General features: G+C 35.4%; 1 protein-coding gene across 1 annotated transcript in view; it reads left to right on the plus strand.

The window, feature by feature from the left end:
* The first annotated feature begins 2,502 nt into the window (after positions 1-2,502).
* Positions 2,503-26,619, plus strand: part of LOC123523190 (uncharacterized) — a 68,565-nt gene continuing 44,448 nt past the window's right edge. Inside the window, exons 1-2 of the mRNA XM_045300877.2 lie at positions 2,503-2,603; positions 15,684-17,316. Coding sequence (XP_045156812.2) covers positions 15,791-17,316 — 1,526 coding nt within the window. The 5' untranslated portion in view covers positions 2,503-2,603; positions 15,684-15,790. The remainder of the gene's footprint in view (positions 2,604-15,683; positions 17,317-26,619) is intronic.

The raw sequence follows: 26,619 nt of genomic DNA on the forward strand, positions 1-26,619 counted from the left end.
TTAGTTCAAACATATAAACAAAGATATAACTGTAAGGGCACAACACACAGAGATGTTCAGCTCAACTATATGACTGCAGTTGACACTTTTAAAATAACCCATCTGTAAGAATGTACCCATAGCAAGGCGAGCTTCGTTGCGAGTATGTAAGCGGATGGGGTCTCCGTGGCCGAGTGGTTACGGCCACTGACTTCAAATCACTTGCCCCTCATCGATGTGGGTTCAAGCCTCACTCGGGTCGTTGAATTCTTCATGTGAGGAAGCCATCCAGCTGGCTTATGGAAGGTCGGTGGTTCTACCCAGGTGCCCGCTCCTGATGAAATAATGCACGGGGGTGGCACCTGGGGTCTTCCTCAACCATCAAAGCTGGAAAGTCGCCATATGACCTACAATCGTGTCGGTGCGACGTTAAACCCAACAAATAAATAAATATGTAAGCTAATATCTCAGTAACTATTGGTGTGAATGGATTGGAACTTCGCACACTTGTTTGCTATGATGATTTGTCATGGAATACTACATAGGTTCTGCAACTCTGTTTTGAATTTTCATTAAGTTATGCCCCTTTATCGACTAAGAAGTTTTTGGTTAAGCTTTTTATATAAACTGAAATCTCAGTAACCACTTTTGGGAATGGTTGGAAACTTCATACACTTATTTACTGTGCAGATCTAGCATGTAATGCACGGGTTCCATAACACTATTTTGCTTAGTCACAAAATTACACCTCATGTTCTTTTCTTTTTATCTCGACCCGAGCACGAAATACACTGACTCGTTCATACATAGACCCATTTTAATGTTCCAATACATTACTTTTTGACAAAAGATTAAAAAAAATGAAACTTGTGACGAATGTTATCAAATCTTCTAGTAAATGTACAAATTCGTCAAAGCGATCTTTTCCGACGATCAAGGCTTATTCTAGCCCTGTGAAAATACCTTGACAGAAACTTCGAACCCACAACATCAGGGTTGCTAGTCTCAACTTACAAAGTGTATGTAGCTAAATAAAAAAAGCCTTTTTGAATTTTCTCGACTCTGTGAACTGTGATGGGACATGCGGTTGTATGACATCATCAACGAGCTGCCTTCGAGAGTCAGGTCAGCAGTCCGCCTTTTTGCAGATGACCGTCTAATGTACAGACAAACCAGTGGTCGGGAAGATGCCAGACAACTCTAACGCTGTCTTGATTGTGTTTGCAAGACTGGGAACGTGAATGGCTCGTGTCATTTAAACATGACAAGTGTGAAGTTGTCCACGTAACCAATAAACGAAATCCACTTGACTTCACATACACCATCCATGGCATCGGCTGAAGCCTACAGAAGACGCTAAATATCTCGGAGTCACCACCACACCCGATCTCTCTTGGAAATCCCGTATAAATAACACTACCAATAAAACCAACTCCGCCACGGCATTCCTCCGCAGGAACATCCGCTCTAGTCCACGAAGTACCAAAGCAACAACCTTCAAGACATACGTCCGTTCCACGGTGGAGTACTATGCTGTAGCAAAGCTGCATTCCAACTGCCTGTTAGTGCCCACTACTGCCATCCACATCACATATCCCCTTATGTTAACTAGGTATCTTGATTTTTGTCAGATGGTCAGTTACAGTGGACATTTAAAATAAACACTTCTGGAATTTCTTTCAAAATTAATGCATTTTCACTGCCTATCATTGCTTATAAATATACACTGACTTAGTCTTTAATGGGTAATTTTGGTCTTTACTTAACAATTTTTGACTGACCGAGAAAAAAAAATGGGTAACTGATGAACTTTGAAACAAAAGCGTTTTAATGTTGACACAGATTTTTCTAAAATGAAATAAGCTCAAGAGAAAGATCAGAAAACATTTTTAAAACAAAATATAACCAGGGCTACATTTCTCTTGATAAAAAGGAAATTTGGTTGGAATTTTAAGTCCTCAGGTTTAAGCTGAACGAAATTGAAATTTTGAGAAAATAGTTCAGAAACTGTTAAAAAAATTTTTTTCTTCATTTTAAGAACATTTGTTAATCAAAGTCTAGCCGTTGATCGGCCAATTTGGGTACGAATATTAACTGGGTATCAAGAAAACTTTCACAATATTAACATGTTTTATAATGTGAATATGTGGATGTCAGTAGTGGGCACTAACAGGCCGTTTTGCATGACATAATTATTTGGATAACACGCAGTTTTGCCACCTGTCTGAGATAATAACTGAATATGTGACATTTTTCTCTACTGTGTACATAAATAAGTGGATATGTGTTTGGAACCATAGAATACAGTTGATATTGTTAGATAAGGCAATAATGTAACATTCAGAATTTAGTGTCCTGAAACCGTTTATCGTAAAAAATGTCAACACAATGGGCATGTTCAAAATGCCACACGAAGAGGTCTTTCCTTTCATTTCAGAAAGTTGGCTTTTATTATTTTTCTCGCAATGGTTTCTAATACGTACATGATGATAACGGTTATCATATTCATATTCGTTAATGTAAGTGTCTCAATTACTAGACGTTTGTGACACCTCAGCACCTGATTGACCAAGACGTGCTGAAATATTGTTCATTCTTCCCTTTTCTAGATCAAGATTCTTTGGGTATGTATCATTTATTTAGATAATTGCAAGGAAGTGCCTAGGGGAACTGATCTCTAGAATCTGATTCCATGATTTCAGACAAGACTGTACCTAGCCATTTTCTCCAAGGAAATAAAGGCAGGGGCTAGGGGTAGGGCTAGTCAAAATAATTCGACGTTCAGATATTTGTAATGGGCAATCTAACGTCAAAACTTTGAAGGACCAAAATAATGGAAGTTAAATTAGAGTACACAGTCATGGAAAGTTATTGGTTTTATCATGGCGTGTAAACACACAGTAAATGTTGATCATGTACAGTACATACAAAGGTTTAAATCACCAGAAAATTCGCAATTTTGGATATTATTTGATAATTTTTACATAGATTAATGAGGAATTGAATCCCCTTTCAATACATGTAAGTTTTATTTTAATTTATGGCCAATTCGTGAGATAATGGGCATTTAAACCCAGGGCTATTGTTTGGCAAATTTTGGGGCCGAATATCGGCCCCATTCCCCCCATAAAATAGTATGTTTTTTTCCCTCCCATTACACAAAAATTCCCCCTCAAAAAAAATCAGTTTTCATCCACAGCATCCAGGCAATTCATTTATTGAAATCAGCCCTATTTGAAATAAATTTTGAAGTAATTTATAATAAAGTCAAGAAATAACATATGATTGATGCATAAGATCTTGTTGAAGGAGGTTTAAGCCCGCACTTGTTAAGTTTATTGACTTTTCACGCCGATTGAAAATTTTCAAAATGGCTGCAGCTTACATGTACAACAGCACAACACATGCTAAAATCGGATGACCTGTTATTATGTCTCCCACCACACGGTGTGGGAGACATATTTATTTACTCCTGTCTGTGTGTGTGTCTGTCTGTCACAAATCTTGTCCGCACTCTTTAAGTTGAGTATTTCTCATCTGATCATCACCAAACTTGAACAAAATGTGTTTGACCATAAGTCCTCGACCAAGTTCCAAAACTAGCCAAATCGGCCCAGGCACTTTGGAATTATGGTCCTTGAATTACCGAAAATCGGCCTTTTTAGCTTGACTATTTAAAGAACAGGTAGAGCTATTGGACTCGCCCGTGCGTCCGCATCCCAATTTGGTTAAGCTTTTGTATGTAAGCTGGTATCTCAGTAACCACTTGTGGGAATGGATTGAAACTTCACACACTTATTTACTGTGATAAACTGACTTACACTGCACAGGTTCCATAACTCTATTTTGCTTTTTAGGTATTGTGATCACGCTGTGTCCGTCTTCCGTTCATCTGTCAGGTCTTCCATTGTCAACAATTGTGTTTAAACTACATCTCCTCCAAAACCACTGAATGTATTTTGATGAAACTTGGCCTGGATGTTCCTTGAGTGGTCCTCTTCCAAAGTTATACAAACAGTTCCACTTAGTTGCACATAGGGGCGGCCAGAGCTAAAAATAGAAACATCTTCAAACGACATCTCCTCCTAAACCAATGGTCCGATTTTGAAATAATTTTACACAAATGGTCCTTCTGTCACCCTCTACCAAGATTTTTCAGATTATACTAATTCTTTAAAAAACATGGCCGTCAGGGGGCGTGGTCACTTTTCCTATATGTATATAGTGGAAATTTAAAAAATCTTGCATGAAACTGCTGGCCCAATTTTAAAATAGTTTCACACAAATGGTCCCTGTGTGACCCTCTTCAAAGATTATTTTGATTCGTCAAAAAATATGGCCGCCAGAGGGCGTGGCCACTTTTCACTATATGTATATAGTGGAACTTTAAAAATCTTCTTGTGTGAAACTGCTGGCCCAATTTTAAAATAATTTTACACAAATGGTCCTTTTGTCACCCTCTACCAAGATTGTTCAAATTATTCCGATTTGTCAAAAAACATGGCTGCCAGAGGGCGTGGTCACTTTTCCCTATATGTATATATTGGAAATTTAAAAAATCTTCTTATGTGTAACTGCTGGCTGGATTTTAAAATAATTTTGCACAAATGGTCCTTGTATGACCCTCTACCAATATTGTTCAAATTATTCCGATTTGCTAAACAATTTCTTTAACCAACATCTCAAAGAACATGGTACATTTAGAACAAAAAAATAGACACATCTAGGACAGATCCGTCAAGTAAACTGCAGTCAACAAAGGATCCATCAAGAGGCTCTGTATTTTCAAAGAACTCTATTTCGCTCATTATGTCCGTAATCTGAAATCATAAAAGAAATAATCACTGTATCGGAACACTTGTAAACATAGGAATAAAACAAAAACCGCTTTAATATATTCTACATGTACAAACATACTCAGGGTTACACATTTCTGTTACCGGTAAAATTCATTCAATGAAAAAATATATAATAGTTTTAATCACATCCTGCTACATATAACAGACTCTTCTTTCAACAAAAATATCCTACAGTCAGATACACCCAAAGGCAATTACTCAGACTGGTATATATCAAGTCTTGTTGTGTTTTAAAAAGTTATACATTGACGACTGAACAAAATTGTTGCAATTTTACATGCTTATCTTGTCTGTATCATTCCAATTTTGGGAGAAAATTGTTTAAATAATAGGCAATTGAGACACATACATTGTAATAATTATATAGATTTTCTTTGAGTATTTTGGCCTTCTAAATATACTAAAACCAAATTACTGACGATTTCTCCACATTTCTGAAGACTTTTCTCTAGCTGTAGTTGTTGAGCGTCAAAAAAATACACACTGAAACTGTTTAAACTGAAAAAACTGAAACTGAAACCATCTTTAGAAAACGAGTCATTCTTTAGAAATAACAAATTAAGGCTTGGAATTTGAACTGGTTATTGTAGGAAGAAATGACTATACGATACTGTATCAAAAATGAATACATTTGGAGTATTTACTGAGTTTTTTACGTGTTTTTTTTTTTTTACATTTGACATTTTTAGCTCACCTGTCACGAAGTGACAAGGTGAGCTTTTGTGATCGTGCAGCGTCCGTCATCCGTCCGTGCGTCCTTGCCTAAACTTTTCCTTGTGACATCTCTAGAGGTCACAGTTTTCATGGGATCTTTATGAAAATGGGTCAGAATGTTCATCTTGGTAAATTCTAGGTCAAGTTCGAAACTGGGTCATGTGCGGCCAAAAAGTAGGTCAGTAGGTCTAAAAATAGAAAAACCTTATGACCACTCTAGAGGCCATAATTTTCAATGGATCTTCATGAAAATTGGTCAGAATGTTCACATTGATGATTTCTAGGTCAAGTTCTAAACTGGGTCACATGCCATTAAAAGCTAGGTCAGTAGGTCTAAAAATAGAAAAACCTTGTGACCTCTCTAGAGGCCATATATTTCACAAGATCTTCATGAAAATTGGTCAGAATGTTCACCTTGATGATATCTAGGTCAAGTTCGAAACTGGGTCACTTGCCATCAAAGACTAGGTCAGTAGGTCTAAAAATAGAAAAACCTTGTGACCTCTCTAGAGGCCATATATTTCACAAGATCTTCATGAAAATTGGTCAGAATGTTCACCTTGATGATATCTAGGTCAAGTTCGAAACTGGGTCACATGCCGTCAAAAACTAGGTCAGTAGGTCTAAAAATAGAAAAACCTTGTGACCTCTCTAGAGGCCATATATTTCACAAGATCTTCATGAAAATTGAACAGAATGTTCACCTTGATGATATCTAGGTCAAGTTCGAAACTGGGTCACGTGCCATCAAAAAGTAGGTCTAAAAATAGAAAAACCTTGTGACCTCTCTAGAGGCCATATATTTCACAAGATCTTCATGAAAATTTGTCAGAATGTTCAGCTTGATGATATCTAGGTCAAGTTCGAAACTGGGTCATGTGCCTTCAAAACCTAGGTCAGTAGGTCTAAAAATAGAAAAACCTTGTGACCTCTCTAGAGGCCATATATTTTACAAGATCTTCTTGAAAATTGGTCAGAATGTTCACCTTAATGATATCTAGGTCAAGTTCAAAACTTGGTCACATGCCATCAAAGACTAGGTCAGTAGGTCAAAACTAGGTCAGTAGGTCTAAAAATAGAAAAACCTTGTGACCTCTCTAGAGGCCATATATTTCACAAGATCTTCATGAAAATTGGTCAGAAGGTTCACCTTGATGATATCTAGGTCAAGTTCGAAACTTGGTCACGTGCCATCAAAAACTAGGTCAGTAGGTCAAATAATAGAAAAAACTTTTGACCTTTCTAAAGGCCATATTTTTCATGGGATCTGTATGAAAGTTGGTCTGAATGTTCATCTTGATGATATCTAGATTAAGTTCGAAACTGGGTCACGTGCGGTCAAAAACTAGATCAGTAGGTCTAAAAATAGAAAAATGTTGTGACCTCTCTAGAGACCATACTTGTGAATGGATCTCCATAAAAATTGGCCAGAATGTTCATCTTGATGATATTTAGGTCATGTTCGAAAGTGGGTCATGTGCCTTCAAAAAGTAGGTTAGTAGGTCAAATACTGAAACAACGTTGTGACCTCTCTAGAGGCCATATTTTTCATGGGATCTGTATGAAAGTGGGTCTGAATGTTTATCTTGATGATATATAGGTCAAGTTTGAAACTGGGTCAACTGCGATCAAAAACTAGGTAAGTAGGTCTTGAAATAGAAAAACCTTGTGACCTCTCTAGAGGCCATACCCTTGAATGGATCTTCATGAAAATTGGTCAGATTGTTCACCTTGATGATATCTAGGTCAAGTTCGAAAGTGGGACAGTGCCTTAAAAAACTAGGTCAGTAGGTCAAATAATAAAAAAAACTTCTGACCTCTGTAGAGGCCATACTTTTCATGGGATCTGTATGAAAGTTGGTCTGAATGTTCGTCTTGATGACATCTAGGTCAAGTTTGAAACTGGGTCAACTGCGGTCAAAAACTAGGTCAGTAAGTCTAAAATTATTAAAATCTTTTGACCTCTCTAGAGGCCATATTTTTCAATGGATCTTCATGAAAATTGATCTGAATGTTCACCTTGATAATATCTAGGTCATTCTCGAAACTGGGTCACGTGCAGTCAAAAACTAGGCCAGTAGGTATAAAAATAGAAAAATCTTGTGACCTCTCTAGAGGCCATATTTTTCATGAGATCTTCATGAAAATTAGTGAGAATGTTCACCTTGATGATATCTAGATAAAGTTCAAAACAGGGTCTAGTACCTTCGAAAACTAGGTCAATAGGTCAAATAATAGAAAAACCTTGTGACCTCTCTTAGAGACCATATTTTTCAATGGATCTTCATGAAAATTGATTAGAATTATTATCTTGATAATATCTAAATCAAGTTCAAAACTGGGTTACATGAACTCAAAAACTAGGTCACTATGTCAAATAATAGAAAAAATGACGTCATACTCAAAACTGGGTCATGTGGGAAGAGGTGAGCGATTCAGGACCATCATGGTCCTCTTGTTGAGTCTAAAGTTCACGTTTAACTTGCCGTATTTTGTTTATTTCAAGATGAAATATTGTGACACTCACAGAACATGGTCATCAATTATTCATCAGGGCACAGATATCTTTCATTTTACAAAAAGTTTTGAATTACCGGAGATACAATAAGAAATACTTACACCACCGCTCCTCCAAAATCGCTTATCGAGTGTTGTATGTGCAAGTGCCACCTGTACTTTGGAGCGCCAGTACCAGGATGTGAGAGCACAAAGTGCTCAAGGTGAGCTATTGTGACCAGTCATTGTCCGGCGTCCGTAGGTGTCCTTTGACTGCGTCTTCCGTCAACATTTGCCTTGTGAACACTCTAGAGGCCACATGTTTTACCCAATCTTTATGAAACTTGGTCAGAATGTTAGTCTTGATGATCTCTTGGTCAAGTTCGAAACTGGGTCATGTGGGGTCAAAAACTAGGTCAGTAGGTCAGATCAAAGGAAAAGCTTGTGAAGCTTGTGAGGCCACAGTTGGGACCCAATGTTTATGAAACAGGGTCAGAATGTTTATCTTGGTCATTTCTAGGTCAAGGTTGAATCGGGGTCTTGTGGGGACAAAAACTAGGTCACTAGGCCAGATCAAAGGAAAATATTTTCAGCACTCTAGAGACCACAATTTAAGTTTGAAACTCATGAGAATTAGTCAGAATGTTTGTTTTGATAATCTATAGGTCAAGTTGAATCTGGGTCATGTGGGGTCAAAAACTAGGTCAGTAGGTCAGATCAAAGGAAAAGCTTGTGAACACTCTAGAGACCACATTTGTGACCCAATCTTTATGAATCTTTGTCAGAATGTTAGTCTTGACGATCTCTAGGTCAAATTCAAAACTGGGTCATGTGGGGTCAAAAACTAGGTCAGTAGGTCAGATCAAAGGAAAAGCTTGTGAACACTCTAGAAACCACATTTGTGACCTAATCTTTATGGAACCGGGTCAAAATGTTAGCCTTGGTGGTCTCTAGGTCAAGTTTGAAACTGGATCATGTGGGTTCAAAAACTAGTTCAGTAGGTCAGATCAAAGGAAAAGCTTGTGAACACTCTAGAGACCACATTTGTTACCCAATCTTGATGAAACTTGGTCAGAATGTTAGTCTTGATAATCTGTAGGTCAACTTCGAAACTGGGTCATGTTAGGTCAAAAACTAGGTCAGTAAATCAGATCAAAGGAATAGCTTGTGAACACTCTAGAGACCACATTTATGCCCCAATTTTTATGAAACTTGATCAGAATGTTAGACTTGATGATCTCTAGATCATGTTTGAATCTGGGTCATGTTGGGTCAAAAACTAGGCCAGTATATCAGATCAATGGAAAAGCTTGCAAACACTATAGAGACCACATTTGTGATCCAATCTTTATGAAACTTGGTCAGAATGTTAGTCTTGATGATCTCTAGGTCAAGTTGGAAACTGGGTCATGTTGGATGAAAAACTAGGTCACCGGGTCAAATCAAATGAAAAGCTTGTGAACACTCTAGAGGCCACAGTTGGGACCCAATGTTTATGAAACAGGGTCAGAATGTTTGTCTTGGTCATTTCTAGGTCAGGTTTGAATCCGGGTCATGTGGGATCAAAAACTAGGTCACTAGGCCAGATCAAAGGAAAATATTTTCAACACTCTAGAGACCACAATTTAGTTTGAAACTCATGAGAATTAGTCAGAATGTTTGTTTTGATAATCTATAGGTCAAGTTGAATCTGGGTCATGTGGGGTCAAAAACTAGCTCACCCGGTCAAATCAAAGGAAAAGCTTGTGAACACTCTAGAGACCACAGTTGCAACCAAATCTTTATGAAATTTAGTCAGAATGTTTGTCTTGATGATCTTTAGGTCAAGTTCAACTCTTGGTCATGTGGGGTAAAAAACTAGGTCACTAGGCCAGATCAAAGGAAAATCTTGTCAACACTCTAGAGACCACAATTTAAGTTTGAAACTCATAAGAATTAGTAAGAATGTTTGTCTTGATAATCTATAGGTCAAGTTCAAATCTGGGTCATGTGGGTTCAAAAACTAGGTTATCTGGTCAAATCAAAGGAAAGGCTTGTGAACACTCTGGAGGCCACAGTTGTGACTCAGTCTTTATGAAACTTGGCCAGAATGTTTGTCTTGATGATTTCTAGGTCAAGTTTGAAACTGGGTTATGTGGGGTTAAAAGCTAGGTCAGTAACCCAGATCAAAGGAAAAGCTTTTGAACACTCAAGAGGCCGAAGTTGTGACTCAATCTTTATGAAACTAGGTAAGAATGTTTGTCTTGATGATCTGTAGCTGAGTTTTGAATCTGGGTCATGTCGGGTCAAAAACTAGGTCAGTATGCCAGATTAAAAGAAAAGCTTGTGAACACTCTAGAGGCCACAGTTGTAATCCAATATTTATGAAACTTGGTCAGAATGTTTATCTTGATGATCTCTATGCCACTTTTGAAACTGTGTCATGTGGGATCAGAAACTAGGTCAGAAGGCCAGATCAAAGGAAAAGCTTGTGAACACTCTATAGGCCATAGTTTTGACCCAATATTTATGAAACTTAATCAGAATGTTTGTCTTGATTAAGTTTAGGTCAAGTTTGAAACTGGGTCATGTGGGGTCAAAAACTAGGCCAGTAGGCCAGATCAAAGGTAAAGCTTGTGAACACTGAAGAGGCCACAGTTGTGACTCAGTCTTTATGAAACTAGGTCAGAATGTGTGTCTTGGTGATTTCTAGGTCAAGTAAGAATCTCGGTCATGAGGGTTCAAAATCTAGGTCAAAAGGTCAAATCAAAAGAAAAGTTTGTGAACACTCTAGAGGCGACAGTTGTGACTCAGTCTTTATGAAACTTGGTCAGAATGTTTGTCTTGATGATTTCTAGGTCAAGTTTGAAACTGGACCTTGTAGGGTCAAAAACTAGGTCACCTAGTCAAATCGAAGGAAAAGCTTGTGAACACTCTAGAGGCCACAGTTGTGACCCAATTTTTAGCTCACCTGACAAGGTGAGCTTTTGTGATCGCGCGGGTCCGTCGTCCGTCCGTCTGTGCGTTCGTAAACTTTTGCTTGTGACCACTCTAGAGGTCACATTTTTTGTGGGATGTTTATGAAAGTTGGTCAGAATGTTCATCTTGATGATATCTAGGTCAAGTTCGAAACTGGGTCACGTGCCCTCAAAACCTAGGTCAGTAGGTCTAAAAATAGAAAAACCTTGTGACCTCTCTAGAGGCCATATATTTCACAAGATCTTCATGAAAATTGGTCAGAATGTTCACCTTGATTGTATCTAGGTCAAGATCGAAACTGGGTCACGTGCTGTCAAAAACTAGGTCAGTAGGTCTAAAAATAAAAAAACCTTGTGACCTCTCTAGAGGCCATATATTTCACAAGATCTTCATGAAAATTAATCAGAACGTTCAATTTGATGATATCTAGGTCAAGTTCGAAAGTGGGTCACGTGCCATCAAAAACTAGGTCAGTAGGTCAAATAATAGAAAAACCTTTTGACCTCTCTTAAGGCCATGTTTTTCATGGGATCTGTATGAAAGTTGGTCTGAATGTTCATCTTGATGATATCTAGGTCAAGTTCGAAACTGGGTCACGTGCGGTCAAAAACAGGTCAGTAGGTCTAAAAATAGAAAAACCTTGTGACCTCTCTAGAGGCCATATATTTCATGAGATCTTCATGAAATTTGGTCAGAATGTTCACCTTGATGATATCTAGGTCAAGTTCGAAAGTGGGTCACGTGCTATCAAAAACTAGGTCCGTAGGTCAAATAATAGAAAAACCTTGTGACCTCTCTAGAGGCCATATTTTTCATGGGATCTGTATGAAAGTTGGTCTGAATGTTCATCTTGATGATATCTAGGTCAGGTTCAAAAGTGGGTCATGTGCCATCAAAAACTAGGTCAGTAGGTCAAATAATAGAAAAACCTTGTGACCTCTCTAGAGGCCATATTTTTCATGGGATCTGTATGAAATTTTGTCTGAATGTTTATCTTGATGATATCTAGGTCAAGTTTGAAACTGGGTCAACTGCGGTCAAAAACTAGGTCAGTAGGTCTAAAATTAGAAAAATCTTTTGACCTGTCTATAGGCCATATTTTTCAATTGATCTTCATGAAAATTGATCTGAATGTTCACCTTGATGATATCTAGGTCATTTCGAATCTGGGTCACGTGCGGTCAAAAACTAGGCCAGTAGGTATAAAAATAGAAAAACCTTATGACCTATTTAGAGGCCATATTTTTCATGAGATCTTCATGAAAATTAGTGAGAATGTTCACCTTGATGATATCTAGGTAAAATTCAAAACAGGGTCATGTACCTTCAAAAACTAGGTCAATAGGTCAAATGATAGAAAAACCTTGTGACCTCTCTAGAGACCATATTTTTCAATGGATCTTCATGAAAATTGGTCAGAATTTTTATCTTGATAATATCTAGGTCAAGTTCAAAACTGGGTCACATGAGTTCAAAAACTAGGTCAAAATGTCAAATAATAGAAAAAATGATGTCATACTCAAAACTGGGGGTCATGTTGGAAGAGGTGAGCGATTCAAGACCATCATGGTCCTCATGTTTCACTTATTGTTCTCTTATTCATGCTGTTTTTATACTGTTAAGGGATTTTTCTCTGGAGTGAAGAATTGAAATGTTTTTCATATTTTTAACATGGATTGTGCTCATAAATTGATGAACTTGTCTTACTCTTTCAGTGGATAACGATGACCACTGGTAATTGCTGTTAAAATTTCATATTCAACATGCCTCCAACCCGAGTGAGAGCTATTTTTAAATAAAATATTTACAAAAAATAATATAACGGCAACTTTTTCATGAGCACAATCCATGTCTTAAATACTAAAGAAAACAATAAGTTTATTATCTTAATTCATTAGTCCCAAGAAAAACAAGAATTTGATAAAAGCTTAATTCCAATTATGACATACAAATTGCTGCTTATTATCTATTGAATTTGCGATAAAATTTTTCCCGGGATTAAAGATTTTTTTAAATACTTCTATTTCCAGTCACTTACAGTGTGTTTGAAACGACAAGAAAAATATGCGAGAAAACTTTTGAAATCATCTCTCACTTCCAAAGATAAAATATAGTCTCTTCTAAAGTTGTAAATACTATTCTCAGTATCCATATTGAATTACTGTCCAGACCTCTAGACAGTCCTGTATGGTAACGGGTTGTCTGGAGCTCCGGTTACCGGACCCCTAACCACTGCTAATAAAGTATCTATCTAGGACCGTCGGAGATCATCACAAATCTACATATCCGTAAGTTAACACATCAATCAGTAGTTATGAGCATCTGCCGATCTATACACTGACGAGATATGAAAATGCAACAGATGCTTGAATATATTTTGTACTACAGAAAAGCATCACCTTGAAATGTTCAACACATACACATCTCGATTCTCCATTATACCCATTGTTTTCAAATTTAATCAGCACAACAGACCGCAAAATTAACACAATGGGTATAGAGTATAGAGATGTGTATGTGTTGAACATTTCAAGGTGATTCTTTTTGTAGTACAACATATATTCAAGCATCTGTTTGTTGCGTTTTCATATCTTGTAAGTGTAGACACACATACCGAGGGCTGAGCGCGAAACTATTGTATCTTGTTCTTTATTTATATACAGTTACAATAGTTTCGCGCTCAGCCCACGATACACAGTAAACAAATCTAGAAATGTTTGTTTTCATCATCCGGAAAATGTCTACCTTTCAAAAAATTTATCGGAGGTAAATGTCCGATAATAATGTCTATTAATATGCCATTACCGATATGCTCCGCGAACTGAGGTAGGACACCCTTCAAGGTTGACACAACTCCTCAAGGACTACTAATCTTTGTTCTACAAGATCAGGAACAACCTTACTGACATAACTCTGGACCAATCACTTTGTGAGGCCAAGACCACCAGAGGCCATAAATAGCGTTACTGCCAAATCCGTTTAGGAACAAACATCTTTCAGAACAGCTTTTTCCCTCTCAACATCATACTATAGAACAAACTGCCTCAAACTGCTGTTGTACGGACAACATATTTATACATATTCATATTTATCTACAGATCTGTAGTTACTGAAAACTATTGATTGGTGTGTTAACTATAAATTTGTAGATATCACACCAATTGATGATGATCTATGACCAGTTAGATATCTAAAAAATTTGACAGTGGCTACGGGCCGGTATTAAACCGGACCTTTGGGCAACCTGTACAGTGCTGGCTAGAGGTCGTGTAATCAATATGAATACTGAGAACGGTATTTACAAAGAGCTATGAGACTATATTTTATCTTTAAAAAATGGGAGATGATTTCAAAATTTATTCACGTTGTTTTAAATACAAGGTAAGTTACAGGAAACAGAAGTATTTATAATTCTTACCTGGGAAAAATTTGACCGCAAATTCGACAGTTGGAGTTATGGCCATTGATATTATATAGTATTTTACTTTGTTTGCAGGAGCAATTACATGAAAAGTGATCATTTCTTCTTATATCGTCTGAGCGATTTTCATCAGAGTTGGACACTTGATTTGTTTTACACTACTTACCATATACCATTTGACTGAATTTCACCAAAAGTCACGAGGGATGATCTTTCGTGCATACTCTCATGTTCTGATTTGATGATTTTGAGCAGAATTATGACCCTTGATTGTCAAATTTTGATGTCTGTACTTCTTATCCAGCTACTGGCTGGAATTCCACTACATGTAAACTTTTCAGGAGTTTTCACTGCCAACCCTTCTTGTATATATACTGCTGGACAATTATGGTTCAGTGGCTTTTCCTGCAGTTATGGCCATTAATTTGTGGCATTTTACAATTTCAGCAACTGGTAACTACTAATTGGTGGGTGACATACGTTTTTGAAAAACAATCTCTAGTATTCTGTAAGATTGCTGGTCAGTTATCAGTCATAAACCATTCATCAGCTTCATATTTCACAATGTTTGCAGAATAGCACATGTAATCAATCCATCCACATCCATCCAAACATCCATCTAAATTACAGTAGAAGCAAAAACATCTTTTTTGACATAATTTTTGATCTCAATGCTGAAGACTTCAGTCTCTTTGATTCTTAGTCCTAGCACCATTACTCGCACATTACATCAAATATTGCGTATGTTGAATTTACAAGTATGCTTTTTGATACGCATTGTAATAATTTGAATTGGGCCACATTTAAAAATTAAAGTCTTTGTTTGCTGTCATCTGACACTACTTTTTAAAGTTGGGTAGGTTGGTAGGCAACTTTTTTTTTGGTGGGGGATTATTATACTTTTACCAGTAGATTTGTAGATATAATGATCGTTTCTTACAGAATATTTCTTAGTGCATGTTCCATAACCCTGTTTTGCAATTTTACAAAATTATGCCCATTTTCAACTTTAATATTCATTCAGTTGACAAGACTGTTGAATAGTCGGGCGTTGCTGTCCTCCGACAGCTCTTGTAATCCATTTGAAGTGGATATTGAACATGAAGGGTACAGTGAGTAGTATTTAACTGTATTTTAAAGAGTTGAGTATTATTTATTACCATTATAGACTTTTAAAACAATTTGATAGTGATAGCTCTGGTTATGACTTATATGTTGAACTCTATTTTTATCTTTTTTTTCTTCTTTTTCTATAGGGAGATGTCTTGAGGAATTGTTTCATCAATTTGATGGATTTTCATCAAACTTGACATAAAAAAATAAACTTTATCCGTGTGAAAGGCATGTATTAGAAGCTGTTTGCATGAACATGAATGAAGGACTGTTCAGTAGATACAACTCCTACAGTGATATATACAAGTATTTTCCAGGATTAAAGACAGAACCCATTGAAGAAACGGTCAGTTCACATCCTGAAAATTCTGTTGAAGATTTAGAGGCAATTAGTGGAAATTTAATTTGCCAAGGTGTTCTCAGAAAGTTCCGTTATCTTCAGAGAAAGATGGAAATGGAAAGTGCACAACAGGCTGAGTCAAAGGCAAAGAGCAAAACAGAAAGAGCTGGTAAAAGTGCTTCAGAAACTGTAGACAATGTTGAGAAAAATTCAACAAAGACTTCTGAAAAGAAATTAAGTGTTGCTAATTCAGGTGAAACAAATGAAGGTATTAAATGTAAGAAACCTGCTCATATGAAAACAAATGCAAGAAAAACAGACAGACAAACTAAGGAATCAATAAGAAAAGCCAAGGTTGAACTAGAGCAGACTAAACTGTATAATAAGCTATTAAAAGCTGCGGAATCAGGTGAAAGTTCCTTTTGTGACAGTGATTGTGAAACTGAAAACAAGTTGTTTGACAAAGTAGGAGGTCCTCATGGTACTAAGACATATGGTGATAAAGAGGTTAGAAATGTCCCAAACAATGTAAATTTAGAGACAAGTCAAGTTAGCAAACAGAGTTGTTTTGTTAAAAATGGTCAAAAAGGTGCAAAGACCTCTATAGATGTAAATAGAAATCCAAATGGCAGAAGGAAGTTGGATTGGCCAGAACAGCTTCTTTTTCTTGAAATGACACATAGTGATTTTGATGAACAGACACATATCAGTGAAAGTGATAGAAATGATTGTAGTGAAAGAATTACAGAAATAGAACCAGAAGGTTTGAGAGTAGCAGGTATTCATGAGACAGCAGTAGAAGCGAAAGATGCTGAACAAGCTGAAGATGATCATAAAACAGAAAAAAATAAAGTTATGGAACCAAACTGTTTTAAAATAACATCAAAAAAGATGAAATTTCCTAAGACAGGAGTAGAAGCCAAAGAAAAGAAAACAAAGAAAAGAAAAGAGAGATCTACATTAGATGAAGATATGAATTTTGGAGAAAAAACTTTAAAAAGTCAAGTAATGAAGATCAGAGAGACAAAAGTTAACAGAAAAAGATCTAAAACATCAACAGATACTCAATTTAAGGAAATTGGAAGTAGTTTAGAAGATAAAGACTCATTTGATAGTGGCATAGATAGTTCAGTTACGAATCAAACAAATAATTTTTTCACAGATGCAAAATCATTTAATGGCATAAGACCGTGTTTTGAGACATCTACTCCTTGCCGTACCAAAACACCATATGCTAAGCAAACAAACAACAAAAGACACTGGAAGAGAAAAACTAGGAAAACAAAAAAGTGTGAGGGGTCATCTTTAAACGTCTTTGATGAAAACGCAAACAGGCATTCGTTAGAAGTTATACGTGATGTCAGCAGCGAGACCTCGTTGCTAAACTTGTCTTTACCTACACCAAGGCCTCCTAGGGTAGACTTGAATCCTTTCAGGTAAATAATTGTTAAATGCAAAAATCCTTTTTAGACTATTAGACTAAGAGATTTGTTTGTTGTAATTTTTTTTTATATTCTTATGACTGTGTAGAGAAGTGAGAAGTAGTTAGATTGTATAGAACAGAACAGAAGTTTATATTCAACTTGTACACAAGTACAAGTTACCTCGTTGTTCAACATACATACAAAATATATGATGCCTTGAAATATTTTCAGCTCACTGTGGTGACTGTCAGGGCCTCGGTGGCCAAATGGTCATGGTCACTGGCTTCAAATCACTTGCCCCTCATCAATGTGGGTTTTGAGCCTCACTTGGGGCGTTGAATTCTTCTTGTGATATAGCCTTCCAGCTGGCTCACGGAAGGTCTGTGGTTCTACCCAGGTGCCCGCTCGCGATGAAATAAGGCACAAAGGGGCACCTGGGGTCTTTCTCTACCATCAAAGCTGGAAAGTCTTCATATATGACCTATAACTGTGTCGGTGCGACGTTAAACCCAACAAAATAAATGAAATGTGATGAATTTCTATTTCTATACCTTTGATATCTGTGTTGTGTATTGACACACCATTCTTAGATGAAGGCCATTGGTCTCTTTTTAATCATCACAGCTGAATGAAACTTTGCATGTGTTCCCCTAGATAATAAGAAGACATAGGACAAAGTTTCCATAACTTTTGTTGTCATTTTGATGAAATTATGTTCATTTTGTACTTGGCAATATTTTTCAACAAACTTTGAACAGTGAGTTACTATTTCAGTAACACCTCAATGAAACTTGCATGTGTTCCCCATGATAATAACAAGAATGAAAATTTGAAAACTTCCTTGATACAGTGATATCAACTAAATGATACAGGTTCCTTTAAAACTTGTGATCATTTTTAGCTCACCTGTCACAGAGTGACAGCGTGAGCTTTTGTGATCATCCATCAGTTGTCGTCCGTCTGTCTTCCGTTCACAATTTCCTTGTGAACACGATAGAGACCACATTTTGTATTTGATTTTTTATTTTTTGAGGCCCCAAATGGGTAACCCTGTTTATTTTCCCCGTCATAGGTATAACTAGGGTCGGAGAACCATCCCTAATTAACCATACACACAACATATTACAACATATTATAATATTGTACTTATTTTAAACATCAATATTTTCATATTACAATACTATCAGTACTATTACAAGTATGGTATAAAAAGTCATAAACCCAAGGAACATTCTTTTTATCAAAACCATATCAAAAAGGTGAAAAAAAGAAAAAGCGGTTATACATGTATGATATATAATGATGCTGAGCGAGCTTGCACAAACTGAGGATTAGTATTATGAAGTATAATTGAAATAATATGTAATTACAAACATTTATCTGATGAATAATCTTACAATTGACCAGTTTTGTTTTTCTAAATCTGTAATGTTCAAATTCTTATAAATTTCCCATGCTAATGAAAGGCTCTTCTTAACTCCAGTAACAGTTGGTATAATTCCTTTTCTTTTGCACAAATATATATATCTTTTTATCTCCAGAAACAAAATATCATATTCAACATTTCTGTTTTTACAACTGAAGGATCCAAGTAAAAAACATTCTTTTTTCATACGTTCCATATTTATATTAACATTTGCACATATGTCTTTTATTCCACTAAGTAATTCTTGAACAATATGACAATTCCAAAATAAATGTAATAAAGTTTCTTCTTCCATTCTGCAAAATGTACATAAATTATCGTTTCTCATATTCATTTTATACAACAAAGAGTTTATACCTAAAGTTCTATATGTACTATTCTAGTTTGAAACCACTGAATATATGAATCTCTTGTATATTTGAAAGGTAAGCTATATATATATTCCCAATCTAAAAGACTAATATTACACAAAGTGTTCCATTTTAGTTGACTTGTTGGTTTTTCATTATTTTTTTATAAATATACTATAATTTAAATAGTCAAAAATTTGGTTAAATTTCAGTTACATTATTTTATTCACAGAAAGTGTCAGTGATAATATTATGTTTCTAAAGTTTGGGTTTTGAAAAATACGAGTAAAATTAAGTGGAATTAAGGAAATTACTCGAGCCAGTCACGGTAAGATACTTTCTAAAGGTCGAAAATGAATGTGTAAGCTTATGTAATATAAATCCCTACTGCTTTGTTTATCAACAGTCGGTTTACAAAACAAGTGTCACAGTTGCACTTCTCCGTAATCTGAAGTAGGCGGAGCTTAAATTATGCTTTCGTGTATTCCAGTCAAGTGTCAACAGGCCGATAGCGGATAACTGGAGGTGTATGGATAAAAAAATCGGGGACTTGAATTTCGCTTTGATGTTAGATTAGAGCGAAGTAGGGAGCTACAAAGCGACTATTTCGCTCAAGTTGCTCCCTAGCTCAAGCCCTGAAACTGTTTTATTGTTTTTCAGAATTACAGGCATTAAATAGCTACTGATACAAGGATGTACCACATTGTAATCAATAACAAAGTTGTTATTTTTACTTAATATAAAACTTTTTACACTTCTTTTTAATATCTCATAATGTAAAAAGTTTATTTTACTTCCAGCAATTGTTTCTAAATACTGCAAACTAAGGAAAGACACAGAATCTGACATAATATCACTAACAAATCGAAACCCTCTATCACAGAGTGGTTTTATAAAGATACCATTTCCACCAGAGAGAATTTCATGATTATAGAATAGTGGCATATTTAACAATTGTTCAGCTGTATCAATTGGTGTACACTCTATTATTTAATAAAACATTTTAAAACATCAGTCCAAAATTTATTTGTGAGTTTTCTTATAGAATATTCTGCATACAGTTTACCAGTATTAAATAATTTATCTATATCAAACAAGGTTCAAACTAATCTAAAGCAATTTCTCTCATTCCATTAACACATTTCTTGAACCATGATACTTTCAAGCTGTGTGTATATGAAAATATGTCTATCATTTTCAGGCCTCCTTCTTTATAGTCTTTAATGATAACTGTTTTCAGAACTTTTCTTGATTTTTACTCTACCTTCCCATACAAAATCATAAAAAATATTATTAATTTCCTGTAAGACTTGATCACTTGGGTTTGGTAACGATATCAGACAATGTGTCAACAAGGGAAGTAACAATGATTTAACAACAATAATTTTACCAATTGGAGTTAGTTTTCTTCTCTTCCAATATGATATACTTTCTACAATTTTACTGATTTTACTTGAAAATTAAGATCTACTATTTTGTTTAAATCAACATCAAATATAATACCCAGTAGTTTAAACCTAGTTGTATTAACAAAACGCGATAACTGTGGCCTTTATTTACCAATACCGGATTAACCCATAACGATGAAATCGGGAATCAGGTAGACATATTATATGACAAATATCTTATTTCGCAAAACCAATGTAAGAAGCGTCGTGGTCTAGTGGTCAACACGTATGATTTGTAAGCTTACGGTGCTGGTTCGAATACATGACGAGGTACATTTTTTTTATCTATCATGTTTCTACCTAGAGAAGGAATACAGGTAACATATACTGAGTACTTACTGACATTTTGCAGAGGATCTCATATTGAGGCCAGTGGCTACAGACACTGCTAGCGAGCAGGATGACTACTCAGATACCAACAGTGCTTTTTAATGAACTTTTGTATACATATTTGTCATGACATGAAAAATAAACTTAAACAAATAAATAAAAAATGAAAAATGAAAGAAAAATAAATACAAAAGACGATATAAAAATATCTGCAAAAAATGAATAAGTAAAAATCACAAAGAAGGGCTCGAACATACACCATACAAACATAAAAAGAACAGAAGAACGAAACACTATCCACTAGACTACAAGTCTATTATGATATACCACATCGTATTTAGAGTTAAGAATACTACATTATACAAATTAACACCATTTATCGGATAATATACCTGCTTTACCTGTTTTTGGATTTTACCAAGTACCGTTAAAATAAAATTATCGCGATCCATTAATACCCCACAAAAGTTTCCATTTTGTTTTTATTGACCTTGTGCTATATTTAAGAGAGCCTATCGAAATAACATTAGTCTTATCAAAATTAACTTTTAATCCCGAGTGAAGAGAAAAATCATGCAATAAGTCAAGTGCTGAGTTCAAAGATTTATCCGAACCATCTAATAATAATGAGGTGTCATCTGCAAATTGAGAAATCTTATATTCTGTTCCATCAATAACTATACCTTTAATATTTGAACAATTTCTAATTTTTATAGCCAGTATTTCAGCACAGAGAATAAAAATATAAGATGAGATTGGGTCACCCTGTCGGCAACCACGTCCGCAGCTGAAAAAATTTGATAAAAATCCATTTAACTGTACTGATAATTGTGTATGATTTAAGAACATTGTGATCCATTTTCTAATCATTGGACCAAAATTAAAAAAAGGAAAAAGTCTTCTGTATGAAATTGAATGACAAAGTATCGAAGGCTTTTTCGAAGTCGATTAACATAACTTAAGACCAGGGATAGTATTATCTTCAGTGTACTTCATTACATCATACAAAAGTCTGGTATTTTCCCCAGTATGACTTCCTTTAACAAAGCCAGTTTGATCTCTAGCAACTAGATTATCTGTTAAGGTAGATTTTATTCTGTTAGCAATACTACCTGAAGCCAGTTTATAAACAATGTTTAACAATGTAATCGGTCTCCAATTTTTCAGGAACTGTTTCGGTTTATTTTCTTTCGGAATACATGTTATTATACCTTGCTTTTGTGTAACTGAAAAACTGCTGGTGTGAAAAGCATAATTTAAAGCTCTCACTACAAATATACCTAACTTCTTCCAAAACACTTTAAAGAAATTTGTTGTAAAACCATTGGAGCCTGGACTTTTATCATTTTTCATGTTTTTCAAAGTGTTAGAGATTTCTTCATATGACAATAAACCTTCTAATGCTGAAGACTGTTCTGGTGATAGCTTAGGAACATTACATTTATCTAGATCTTCATCCATATTATAGTCGTCTAACGTATTAAATAGAGAATACAGTGTTTTGTAAAAGTTACTAGTTTCTTTCAAAATTTTCTCCTGGTTATATATATATGAACCATTTTCTGTTTCAATAAAGGGAATTACTTTACTTGTATAGTTATACTTTTCTAAATTACAAAAAAAGTTAGAAGCTTTTTCACCATCTTCTATCCAAACAAAACGTGATCTAATCATGTATCCTCTTATTTTTTCATTTCTTAGTGTATTTAATCTATCTTGTAAATTTAAATATGTTTCTTTGTTTTCAGTTGTTAAATTGTTTTCCAATTTCTTTATTTCCTCTAACAATATTTGTTCTTGTTTATTTTTATTTTTAGCTCATCTGATTTTTTGAAAAAAAATGATGAGTTATTGTCATCACTTGAGCGGTTGTCGGCGTCGGCGTCTGCGTCGGCGTTGCCTGGTTAAGTTTTATGTTTAGGTCAGCTTTTCTCCTAAACTATCAAAGCTATTGCTTTGAAACTTGGAATACTTGTTCACCATCATAAGCTGACCCTGTATAGCAAGAAACATAACTCCATCTTGCTTTTTGCAAGATTTATGGCCCCTTTTGTACTTAGAAAATATCAGATTTCTTGGTTAAGTTTTATGTTTAGGTCAACTTTTCTCCTAAACTATCAAAGCTATTGCTTTGAAACTTGGAATACTTGTTCACCATCATAAGCAGACCCTGTACATCAAGAAACATAACTCCATCTTGCTTTTTGCAAGATTTATTGCCCCTTTTGGACTTAGAAAATCAGTTTTCTTGGTTAAGTTTTATGTTTAGGTCAGCTTTTATCCTAAACTATCAAAGCTATTGCTTTAAAACTTGCAACACTTGTTCACCATCATAAGTTGACCCTGTATAGCAAGAAACATAACTCTGTCCTGCTTTTTGCAAGATTTATGGCCCCTTTTGGACTTAGAAAATATCAGATTTCTTGGTTAAGTTTTATGTTTAGGTCAAGTTTTTCTCTTAAACTATCAAAGCTATTGCTTTGAAACTTGCAACACTTGTTCACCATCATAAGCTGACCCTGTACAGCAAGCAACATAACTCCATCCTGCTTTTTGCAATAGTTATTGCCCCTTTTGGACTTAGAAAATCATTTTCTTGGTTGAGTATTATGTTTAAGTCAACTTATCTCATAAACTATCAAAGCTATTGCTTTAAAACTTGCAACAGTTTTTCACCATCATAAGTGGACACTGTACAACAAGAAACATAACTCTATCCTGCTTTTTGCAAGAATGATGGCCCTTTTTAGACTTAGAAAATCAAGGGTAGGACAATATTTCTATTACACAAAAAAAATCAGATGAGCGTCAGCACCCGCAAGGCGGTGCTCTTGTTAGTTCTAAAACTGGCATATCGAGGGGTAAGTGCCAGAAGGTGCTATGTACCATATTTTACGTTTTTCACTTTTTTGCATTTTCTGGTAGAGTTTTTGAAGCTGCACATTTTGCACCAATTTGCGTCATTATATCACATTTCTTTCCTAAGTTATTTAATTGGGATCAAACCAATCATTGCAGAATCTCTGTTAATAAGTTATGCCAAAAACAGTTTTCATTACATAGCATGTTATCAAAGTAAGTTTATCTTATTTGAAATGAACCAGAACAATCTATATACTAATAGCTGCTTTTGGCAGACTGCATTTTAAGGCTTTGGGAGGATTTTTCAAAATCCATAACATGATATGTAAAGATAGCACGTTTTAGCAGAGCAGTTTTCTACATATTATGCATTAACCCAACTGAGCCAGAAAAAGTCATGTAAAGATAGGACCTAAGCCTTACTGATATTTTACAGTAGTGCAACAGCCATATTGTGCTATGTTATGATAGAAGATTCTGGTTGAAGGCCCGGTAGTAAGATTGTTTGTCATTTGCATGTCAAGAAGCAGACATTCCACGATAGGTTTATTTGGCAGTGTCGACTTTTACTGTTTTTCAATAATTAGGTGATGAAAACGGACTATCAAGTTTAGAGTGTGTGGCAGATATTGTATTTTGCACTGGAATGTTGAACATTCATCCTGTTTAAATGTTTTAGAAAAAAGAGTGGAAGTTATTAAAAGTGAAGTAGACTTACTACTGTCAGCAAATGATCTTGGAAGAGGAAAAATCAAACCTTATTGATTGTAACTGCTTTTTATAAGCTAGTTGGAAACATATTGGCAAAGATCCTTCATATTTATGACACTCTTGAAGAAAGAATGGAAAAGTATATTGTCTTTGTGTTAAACTGGCGTTATTCAGATTATGAAGGAATAACTGTAGCTTGATTACGTCTCAGTGGCAGACCTTTTCCCATTAGTACCGGCTAATTACACAAAGCGCAATGTTATATTCTACACAAATAATGTTGAAGAGCCAGTCAGCACAATGAAACCAACCAAAAGTGATTTACTTGCCATTGCAGATAAAAGTAAGTGTAACTTCTATACATCCTTTCTGGAATTTTGGATCAGTTTGAAAGATCCAGACTCTAAAATATACTTTGCCTCGCCGTTACAAGGTGAACAATTTGACTAACAGAAACAACAAATATACACCTACCACCAATGATAAATCAACACCACAGAAAAGAGCTACATCAAGTAAAAAGCAGTTTTTATAATGCCTGAGGAGTTCCATACTAGAAAAGGAAAAGCAATACCAGAAACATGGAATCAATGTGGATAAAAGTTACAGGCTGTCAGGTGCAGTGTATAAATCAGCAGATGGAAAGCCAAACACCACTAGTTGAGCCAGTAGGCTGTAGCAACTGCAGACAAAATGTGACACAAAAGTTACACCAGAACAAAGGCAACAATTCTTTAAATCAGTTTGGTCATTGACAAATTATGATAGACAAAAAGATGTTTGTCAGTTGCAGAAGAGACAGACACTAAAACATATCAAAGCCAAATCAAAATGAAAACAGGTGTCGAGAAGAATTTCTTTCGAAATTGAAAATAAAGGTATTCAGTCTGTAAGACGGCTTTTTTTAAAGATAACTTCAATAGGTAAGGCATAACTATATTGATCATACGTTGAAGAACAAAAAGTACGGACATTTTACAGGAAGTGCTTAGAGAGGAAAACAAACCCTTATAACGTAATTTCTCAAAGTAGAGTAGATGCAGTGAAAAAGCATACTGAATCTTTCCCACCCAAGTGCACATTATGTACGAGAAGGGAAAAGGAAACAGTTCCTTGATTTGCATCTCACACTGCCAAAAATGTATGACCTCTATCTGGAGGAGTAAAAACATTAAAACAAAGCCAGTTTTATTGGAAGGATACAGATTAATGTTGTACCTAAGAAGGACCAGTGCAACAGATGTAATCAGTTTTACATGGCACAGCAAGAATGAATTATGATTTATGAACAAAATAATGCTTTTGACAAACCTAAGCAAAGAAAGAACCCAAACCAAAATGGCAAGCTTAATTAAGTTTGCATTAAGGTCGCAGCAAGATTGCAGTTGCGATCTTACCAAGCATGCAGCAAGATTGCGATTGGAACTATCGCAAACATAATTTAAGCTTGCGCAAAGTAATTTGCGCGCTTCCTGCAACCTATTTAAGACCTTGCGAGCTTTTAAGGTTGCACATGCTTGCGACTGGAACCCTAGTGATCTTAATTGCGACCTTGCAAGTTTACACAATCATAATAAGATTGCAAGCTTGCACAATCTTGCAAACTCGCACAATCATAACAAGATTGTAAGCTTGCGCAAATTTGCAAGCTCACACACACATATATCAGTGTACTGAAAAACATTTGCAAGTCCCGTGCAACCTTGTAAACATAAAAAAGTTGCGCAAGCTTGCAAACTCAACTGTCTTTCGAAACATTGTTTAGGATTATGAGACAGTTTTAATAAGTTTAGGATGTAAAAATTTAATTATAAACAATTTTATAAAACAATATTTGTAGTGATCAGTAGATATTAAGACTCAACAATCAGGGACAATAGTTTTTAAAACAACATATTTTGACATAAAAAGTTTAATATTTGGTTTTATATATAACCTCCCTTTTATATGTATCAGTGAACTAAAAGAGTTTTAAAAAAGGTTATAGGTAATGAATTTGAAAAACTGAAAATGTTTCCCTCCAGAAGACAACAAGCAAATACTGTTGCCAATTAAGTATCATTCAAAGCTACCTATTTCTGCTGCAAAGTAAAAGTATCTATCGCAACTATGCAAGAGTGATAATATTCCTGAATATTTCCATGTATTACACGGCTTTAATTAACAGTAAAAACAGTACCAGGGATTG

Source organism: Mercenaria mercenaria, chromosome 8, assembly GCF_021730395.1.
Source record: "Mercenaria mercenaria strain notata chromosome 8, MADL_Memer_1, whole genome shotgun sequence".
Taxonomy (NCBI): Eukaryota; Metazoa; Mollusca; class Bivalvia; order Venerida; family Veneridae; genus Mercenaria; species Mercenaria mercenaria.